Source organism: Salminus brasiliensis, chromosome 8 (genome assembly GCF_030463535.1).
Source record: "Salminus brasiliensis chromosome 8, fSalBra1.hap2, whole genome shotgun sequence".
Lineage (NCBI taxonomy): Eukaryota > Metazoa > Chordata > Actinopteri > Characiformes > Bryconidae > Salminus > Salminus brasiliensis.
Genome location: NC_132885.1, coordinates 26566028 through 26575788, shown reverse-complemented (window position 1 = coordinate 26575788; position 9761 = coordinate 26566028). Strand labels below are relative to the sequence as shown.

The 9761-nt window shown below is 38.7% G+C and overlaps 1 protein-coding gene across 3 annotated transcripts in view; it reads left to right on the top strand.

The window, feature by feature from the left end:
* Nucleotides 1-690: 690 nt before the first annotated feature.
* The window catches only part of nalcn (sodium leak channel, non-selective), a 126553-nt gene continuing 117482 nt past the window's right edge, over nt 691-9761 (top strand). For 2 of the 3 annotated variants that reach the window (XM_072686301.1, XM_072686299.1), the window contains exons 1-3: nt 7554-7644; nt 7803-7864; nt 8468-8608. In XM_072686301.1, coding sequence (XP_072542402.1) covers nt 7823-7864; nt 8468-8608 — 183 coding nt within the window. In that variant the 5' untranslated portion in view covers nt 7554-7644; nt 7803-7822. Of the gene's footprint in view, nt 987-7544; nt 7645-7802; nt 7865-8467; nt 8609-9761 lie in introns of those variants that run through there. The other variant, XM_072686302.1, reaches the window with a different exon arrangement.

Genomic DNA, 9761 nt, shown 5'->3' with positions numbered 1-9761 from the left:
AAATCTATTTCCCTCAACCTTGATTAAGGCCTATATGCCTGAAGAGTGTTTACATACTTGTGTATGTTAATATATAGAAAATTCATGATTATGAACAGATGTCAGCTTTGGATTCTTTAAGTAAATAAATAATGCTGTGGACTATTTGTCCTGAATACATAAATGAAACAAATTAAATCTTAAGTTTTTTTTTTTTACATTGTGTCAAAAGTTAATGCTGAATGGACCAATAGAAATGCTCCATTCGTTCTTCCCTTCAGTGTTCCTTATGCCACTGGCTGCAACACCATTGGAAAGCATGGTAGATTTACCCCCGTGCTTAACAGTTGGAAGTGTTCTTTGCATTCAATATTTTTTATTTAAGAATAATATATATATTATATATTTATAGTTACAATTCAACCTTATCAGCCCACCTGACTTACAATGCATTTATTTCCAAACCTCTGACGAATGCTTTAGTGAGGACACAGCTAAGAAAATTACTTGATTACTCAAAAATTACGTTTTTTTTCTTCTTATATAAATGTACATTTTTGAGATATTTTTTGATGACAGCAACAATATGCTTTACATCATCACCGCACAATGTATACCTGATTTCATGCTGATTTCTACGCATCCTAAACCATTGCCTTAGTGCTGTTACTGCTATGATTTACTGTGTCTGTTTCTTTTTTCTAACTGCTGATCATTTACACTGTCCAGAGGCAGAACCTCTCCCTAAATCCAACAGAAATATAAACACTTTATTTAATCATGCATGTTAAGCTATCCTCCGCTGTGTATTGATTGTATTGGGACTGAAGGGCCTGTGCGGTCTCCTGTCGTTGCTGCTGCTGCTGCTGCTGCTGCTGAGGACAAGCGCGCGCCCGATGCTACTGCAGTAGCCCCGCTGCTGCTGTAACCGGAGCTCCATCATCACACCGGCGTGCAACGGGAACATGGATCCAGCGGCACACTGACCTCCACCAAACGACCCACAAGTAAGCAATCCGGCGTTATTACGTGCCGTTCAGCCGCGTGGACTCGTGATTTTGCTTTGCCACCGAGGTCCGAGGTGAGGGGATTTGACTCGGCTGTGTGCGTGTCTAGCAGGAAGCACCTTTAGCCACCGCGGTGGCTACAGACTAGGCCCTGGCTAAACTACTACGCTATAGGAGGAAATCAGAGGCGTTTTTAACACTGTCACGCATGCACGCATGTCCCGTAAATACGGATCGTCCTTTTGGGATCGTGTATATGTTGATGTTTGTCATGTTTTAGACGTGAGGCGGTTTATTGTTGTCTTCTCTCCCCCAAGCCTGCAGCTAGCCTTCTTCTCCTCTGTTACCATGGTAACCGCGCTGAAGCAGATGTGCTTCATTACAAAGGGGGGGATTTTCTCTGTCCGCACACGTTTTCCTCGTCTGCTAGAATTAGTGGCGCTTATTTTACTGCTTTATACACACACACACACACACACACACACACACACACTCGGCAGACATGGTTTCAGATGTGTGATATTATGTAGCTAGCTGATGTCTTGGATCTGTGTTTCTCTGTTTTCATGACCGCTGCTTTCTTCTTGGTGGCGGTGGTGGTGGTCTACAACCCTGATGACGTAATTTTGTGTCCCGCTAGACAGGCCGTCAGTCAGCTGTGGTCATTTAAAGTCATTTTCGTCGTAGCTTGTCCTGATGGTTTGCTAAAAATGTAGACCATCTACAGAACGTCTTCTCGAGCCTTTCACCGGGGGCGTGCACAGACCTGTTCAGAGGCCATCGCTCTAACCCCTGAAGAAGGGAACCCCCCCCCCCTTCCAACGATTTTAGGTGTCCCCCCATCAGCATGTGGTGTAAATTATAATATTCTGAAATCATGATATATCATGATGTTTCACCTGCTGGTTGGTTAAACTCAGCTCTGCAAAGTTTCCAGCTTTTGAAAGACAGTGCCTACTATGATCTACAAAATACTACAACATAATTTATTTATTTATTATTATTTTTGTTTTTTTTTCAAAATTGCAACTAATCATCTCATATTGAAGAATAAGGCGACTTCTGTCTACTGCTGCATCAGTTTTTTTTTGCTGTGCTAAGCTAATGTTAGCTTATCTTCATATAGATACCGATACGTTAGCCAGCTAGCCAAGACTGCTTCAGGCCATTGCTATTTATTTTATTTTATTTTAGCCTACTTATGACTTTAAAACCCTCCTGAGAAAAGCATATTTTTGGTTGCTGGACATCTCTATCATGATGTTTTACCTGCTGGTGGTTTAAACCCAGCTCTGCAAAGTTTCCAGCTTTTGAAAGACAGTGTCTACTATAATCTACAAAATACTACAAGTCATTTTTTATTGATTAGTTATCATCTCAAAATAAGGCGACTTTTTTGCTTTGTTAAGCTAATATTAATGTTTATCTTCATATAGATACGGATATGTTAGCCAGCTAGATAAGACTGCTTCAGGCCATTGCTTTGCTGTCACTTGGTTGTTTAGTTTGGCCTCACATTAGCAGTTATGGGCTTCTCACATCTATAATTGCAACAGAAAAATTAACTATTTTAGCCTACTTATGACTTTAAAATGCTTTTAGAGAAAACACTATTTCTTTCCTACTACAACATAATTTATTTATTTATTATTATTTTTGTTTTTTTTTCAAAATTGCAACTAATCATCTCATATTGAAGAATAAGGCGACTTCTGTCTACTGCTGCATCTGCTTTTGTTGCTATGCTAAGCTAATGTTAGCTTATCTTCATATAGATACGGATATGTTAGCCAGCTAGCCAAGACTGCTTCAGGCCATTGCTTTGCTGTCACTTGGTTGTTTAGTTTGGCCTCACATTAGCAGTTATGGGCTTCTCACATCTATGTTGCCACAACAGCAAAAATTTAACTTTTTTTTTTATTTTAAGACACTTATGACTTTAAAATGCTTCTGAGAAAAGCATATTTTTGGTTGCTGGACATCTCTATCATAATGTTTTACCTGCTGGGTGTTTAAACCCTACAAAATACATTAATTAATCTACAAAATACAAAATTGATTAGTTGTCATCTCAAAATAAGGCGACTTTTTTGCTATGTTAAGCTAATATTAATGTTTATCTTCATATAGATACGGATATGTTAGCCAGCTAGATAAGACTGCTTCAGGCCATTGCTTTGCTGTCACTTGGTTGTTTAGTTTGGCCTCACTTTAGCAGATATGGGCTTCTCACATCTATGATTGCAACAGAAAAATTAACTATTTTAGCCTACTTATGACTTTAAAATGCTTTTAGAGAAAACACTATTTCTTTCCTACTGCAACATCATTTATTTTATTTTATTTTTTCAAAATTGCAAGTAATCATCAAAACATCTATGTTGCCACAACAGCAAAAATTAAACTATTTTTTTATTTTAACACACTTATGACTTTAAAATGCTTCTGAGAAAAGCATATTTTTGGTTGCTGGACATCTCTATCATAATGTTTTACCTGCTGGTGGTTTAAACCCAGCTCTGCCAAGTTTCCAGCTTTGCCTGCTATAAGCTATAAGCTTTTTTTAATTATTATTTTTATTCATTTATTTTTTGTTTACAAGATTACAAGTAATCACCTTATATTGAAAAAAGGCAACTTCTGTCTGCTGCATCTGCTTTTTTTGCTACGTTAAGCTAATGTTAGCTTTTTTCACATAGCTACCGCTATCTAGCTAGCTAAGAATGCTTCAGGGCATTGGTGTTATTAAACTATTATTATTATTTGATATATATATATATATATATATATATATATATATAATCATAATCTTTCACCTGCTGGTTGTTTAAACCCAGCTCTGCAAAAGACATTGCCTACTTTTTGCTACTATAATTTTTATTTATTAATTTTTTTTTGTAAAGCTTTTCTTCATATATCTGTTGTATCTGGTTTGTAAAAGTTTTATCAATAATGTTTAAATAGTTCTGACCAGAGGAGGATGGGTCCCCCTTGTGAGTCTTGGTTCCTCCTTTTCCTTGCCACTGTCACCGTTGTCTTGCTCACTGGGGGTCTTTGATCCTTCATGTCTAACGTTATTTCTTCTTTTTTGTCTCTGTCTTTTATTAATGACTAATTATGTAAAGCTGCTTTGTGACGACAACAGTTGTAAAAAGCGCTTTACAAATAAATCTGACTTGACTTGACTTGACATATAGCTACCGATATGTTAGCCAGCTAGCTAAGATTTAGATGCAGGCGCTTTAGAGGCACACTTTAGATGCAGGCTGGTAAGTTTTGGCCATCTGTGCGACGCATCAACGCATGTTATGCAAATCAACGTAATTTCATAATCGTGTCGCTCAGCCCTAGTACTGCAACCTGTAGCAGTATATGTGGTGTACTGTACCACTATACACAGCATACTATACCTGTATCTACTGTATAGTGTACACTGCATGCTACTTTTCATTAGTGTAACTATACAATTTAGTTGAGTTGATTACATTCTCATTACATGATCAGCAGCCTTGCGTTATGGGATGCAGTGTCTTAAATAATGGAGTATTTGGCCAGTCTAAGAAGTCCTCCGGGTGTTTTTACTTTACTGGAGAAATCCATAGCTGTAATGCACTGCATCCTGCATACTACTTTGTAAGGAGGATCCAGTCCATATGCAGTATCATGGTTTTCCTGTTGGTAGAAGGCTATTAAGAAGTACTGAAGAATTTTGAACAGCATTTGGCTTTTTCGAAAGGCTTTTAGTTCGATTCAATTATTATATATATATTTTTATGTGTTGATTGCATCTTTACTGTGCAAATAATCCTGGATGGTGCTCTTTGCATATTCAAAACCGTTTCATACTACTTTGCGAAACTAGTGGACACCCACAGCTATCATTAATATGCCCAGTGATTGCATCCTGCCTCTGGCGAGAAGGTCCTTTCTGGAGAAGTGAAACTAATTGCAGTTCTCTCCAACCTACTCCCACATTACAGCACATCCACCCTGTAATTTTGTTTTCACTCATCCATAAATCTCTACCAACATATGCTAAGTGTAGCAATTAAGGCCTATTTTGCAGATTTGACAGTATAGAGCTTTCTGAGTAAGTTGTTCCCGGCTAATAGAAAAGTAGCTTCAGATTCCAAAAAAAAAAAAAGAAAGAAAGGCCTGGTTTGAATTTGTGAAATTGTGCTTGGACATTTGATTGCCCTGGAAGGAGCTAATAACAGCAGGTATCGCTTAATTCTTCAAGCGTGTGCCATTTGTGATTTAACTCCCACAACATCTTTGTGGATTTTGTATGTGCAAATAATATGTTTTCCCTTGTCAGGTTATGGGAGACACCTCCATCTTCTGCTGTTCCTGTTTTCCATGGTCTGCAGGAGGTCTTGGTTGAATGAGGTGTTTAGATGGAAAGCCGTAATTTCAAGTAAAAACATAATGTAAACATGTCACAGGCGCGTATAAATATCATGCATGCTCAGCGAGACCTGCTAACCGTACATACTTGCATGCATTATAGTGGGGCGTGTTGTATTTTGTGTTGAGAAAACGAGCTATAACCGAAGTATAAACACGTCCTAGGGTGAACTTCTCTACCACCACTGTTGCACACCGTGGTAAACCTGTGGTAATCCACTCACATAAGCAAGCTTAAGTCGCTTTGGCAGCGGAAAAAGCTGTAGTTGATGGGTAATGTTGTGGTGGCTTTTTTTTCAGTGCGCAGAAGTGTAAGCATGTTATATATATATATGTAATATATATATATATATATATATATATATATATATATATATATATATACTATATATTCTGGTCAATTAAGATGAATAGAATAATGAGAGAGGGATATCTTTATTACTTTCTTCAAAGTCCAACATTTAAATTTACTCTTAGATTACTAGATTACTATGCCTTTAAACAATTTGGGACAGCCCATACGATGATGTCTTGTCTTTGGAAGCTTCTGATTTTTATTGGCAACATCTGAGTTAATTAGAGACACACCTGTGGATGTTTTTTAAGGCACATCTGAACACACTTTGTTGCCTCTTTGAGTAAGAGAATTGTGGACTTGCACAAGTCTGACTCATCCTTGGATGTCATTTCCAGATGCCTGTAGGTGCCTCGTTCATCTGTACAAACAATATTACAAGTTGGGAATGTCCAGCCATCATACCGCTCAGGAAGGAGACAGGTCCTGTGTCCCAGAAATGAACATGCTTTGGTCCGAAATGTCCAAATCAACCCAAGAACAAAAGCAAAAGACTTTGGAAAGATGCTGGCTGAAGCTGGTAAGAGTGTGTCATTATCCACAGTAAAACACTCTGCCAGGAAGAAGCCATTACTCTAAAAGAAACATAAAAAAGCCAGATTAATGTTTGCAGATGCACACAGGGACAAAGACCTTCATTTTTGGAGACATATCCTGTGATCTTACGAAACTAGAATTGAACTGTTTGGCCATAATGGCCATTGTTACGTTTGTGGGGAAAAAGGGGGAAGCTTGCAAGCCTGAGAACACCATCCCAACTGTGAAGCACGGGGGTGGCAGCATCATGTTGTGGAGTTGTTTTGCTGCAGGAGGAACTGGTGCACTTCACAAAATAGATGGCATCATGAGGAAAGAACTTTATGTGGAAATACTGAAGCAACATTTCAAGACATCAGCCAGAAAGTTAAAGCTTGGGCGCAAATGGGTCTTCCAAATGGACAGTGACCCAAAGCATACTGCCAAACTTGTTACAAAGTGGCTTAAGGAGAACAAAGTCAATGTATAGGAGTGGCCATCACCAAGCCCTGATCTCAATACTATTGAAAATTTAAGGCAAAGCTGAAAAGTGTGCGAGCTAGGCGGCCTACAAACATGGCTCAGTTACACCAGTTCTGTCAGGAGGAATGGGCCAAAATTTCTGCCAACTATTGTGAGAAGCTTGTGGAAGGATATCCAAAACATACAGTTTAAAGGCAATGCTACCAAATACTATATATATATATATATTTTATTACTTTCTTCAAAAAGTAAAAAAAGTTATATATATATATATATATATATATATATATATATATATATATATATATATTTTTTTTTTTTTTTTTTTTTTTTTTTTACTTTTTTTTACTTTTTGAAGAAAGTAATAAAAATGGCCTTGTTCTCTCATTATTTTGGCATTAGCAAATAAAAATATATTTGGTAATCTTAATTGACCTACAATGGGAAAAAGTTTATTCTGATTTTATGTCTGTATATATATTTTTTTTTTATATCTGTCTTTTTATATAGTCTTAGACATATTTTGCCTCCTTAATGACTTTATATCACTATTTAAATGATTCAGGGACATTTGGAGTAAAAAAAACACCCTGTGTGTTTCCCTTCCTTCATTTGTAAATAAGAGCTGATGAGCAAAAGCATGTTTAACATGAATCTCTTTGACTATTAAATTAAGCCCGACTTAGGTTGTGCCCTGTGCTTCCCTACTGATGTTACGCCAAGGCACTTGTATGTAATGTCTGCAGTACAAAAAGTTTCTAAAGTTTCTCTTTCTTGGTGTATTATGTGCCCTACAGCCTATCAAGAGAAGCCTCCGCCCACCTGGCCAATTACCTTTCGTACTGGTTTCCACCCCTCTGTACCCTGGGGATGAATGCACCAATGAGGAGCCTGACCGTGAGTCACAAGACCCAGCATTCCCATCTGTCCAGAACACCCCATGTCGCATATATGCCTCGTCTGATGTGGTGGACATTTTATGTCGATATAATCGTACTGTACACGTTGGTACACCATATATGCCATGTTGACTAACTGTTGTGTGTTATTTACAGGGTATGCCTGATCGCATGTTATGTGCAGTGCTGGAGCAATTTCAGCTTTACTTTTCCCGTTGGTATGTGCGCTTTGTTTCAGTTAGTGTGTGATATCCATGTATCTTATTGTCCACCGTGAGAATGGCCCTTTACTTCCTAGTATTACGCAACCTCTGTACTGACTGGCTGTAGGTGTGTTTTGACATTGCTGAAGATCTAGCATGATCTTTGCAGCAGGTAAGTCGGTATATCTGTGTGAAGTGAACAGTGTTCCGTGTCCTCCATGCGCTTGAGTGTGCTCCACATATGCCATTCAACAATACAATACATACTGTCTGGTGCGGAGACATGTTCTTATGTTGTAATGCGCAGCTGCTGTGAAGAGAGGCCTCGTATTTGAGCTTTCCACCTTTGTTCTGTTTGCATGTCAGTGTAGGCATACCTGTATCAGACTTTTCCCTTTTAGGTTTGGGATCACTTGTAGTGTAAGTGTAGCTTAAGATCTGTAAGATTAAACATCATATATTATTTTTTATTATTTTTTTTTTTTTCTCTACAGTTTCTAATGGCTGTTGCTTTTCATAGTGAGGTTAGCTTCTAATTGGAGCGTCTAGGAACGCTGTAGCTTGGTGCTAACTGCTTCCGGAGTCAGTTTTGGTACTGTTTGTGGCTGTGTCTTTCAGATTCACTCCCTTTATAGCACGGCTAGTCCCAGCATGCTGAAGAGGAAGCAGAGCTCACGTGTCGAGGCACAGCCTATGACCGATTTCGGGCCTGATGAAACGCTCACCGACAGCGCTGACATCCTCTGGATCAACAAACCAGTGAGTCGTTCAAATGAGCCTGTGCCACATATCTGCCGTTTCCATGCCCAGAAGTGGCAGCTAATAGACTGTAGCCATGATTCTCACTGATGGCTGGGGTCTCAATGACATATCAGGACTGTGCGCTTATGTTTTTTTTTAAGTTGGTGGCACTGGTGCTACCTAGCAGTAGGGACTGCACGATTACAAATCAGCGAATTAATGAACAAGTAGTAAACTAGATTATTATTATCAAATGTTTTCATCAAACTTTGCTGGAAATGGGGCCCCGAGTGGTCCAGCGGAATAAGGAGCTGTTGCTATGACCAAAGGATTTTGCAGGTTTGAATCCCAGTCTTGCTGCTAGCCACCAGCAGTCAGGGCCCCGACAGGGTGCACAATGACTGTAGAAAATATGGACGCTGTAGTTCCATTCCCTTCCGTTGTGTAGAAATGAATCAAAAATTGAACCATAGTCTGTGCAGTAGAGACCAGAGGTGAAGCCAGACATGCCTACTCATTTGGTTAGACCTTCCTCCTTTTTCAGACCAAGCATGTCTCAGACCGTCTTCATTGAGCTTACAGCACAGAAGCAAAGCTATTTGTTTCCCGGGATGCCTTGTTGTTTATTAACAACAACAACTTAGCAAATTTGTGGAGCCAAACACGCCTACTTATTTGGTAGACACGCCCCCAAGCATCTCAAAAAGCCTTAGTTGAGTTTACTGTGCAACCGAAAAGACTAGAAGCAAAGTGGATTTTTGTCCAGTAAGTGTAATGTTTTAACAAAAAAAATTCAGCAAATTACAGCACCGAACCTCAGCTCTGTTTGCTCTGTTTGCTGCTGAGACAAACTAAAGCGACTATAACCCAGTTTAACCGCTGAGCTGCTGCAAGAGAGTCAGCATGCACCAGTGCCGATTAAAAGAACAATAAAAATGATGTTTTAAACTGTGTTTAAACAGCACAACACCTCATGATACATAATAGTATGATTAACTAGCTAGTTGCCTGACGGCTCATCTACAACTCAGCTACTCCATGTAATGAACAGAAAAGTTCTGCAGACAGTTTTTTTCCAGCCAATCAATTCTAGAAGTAACCCCGCCTTCTGACGATTAGAAGAATAAGGGTTTAAAAATTGATTATTGGAGAAAATTAAAAAATGTGCCAA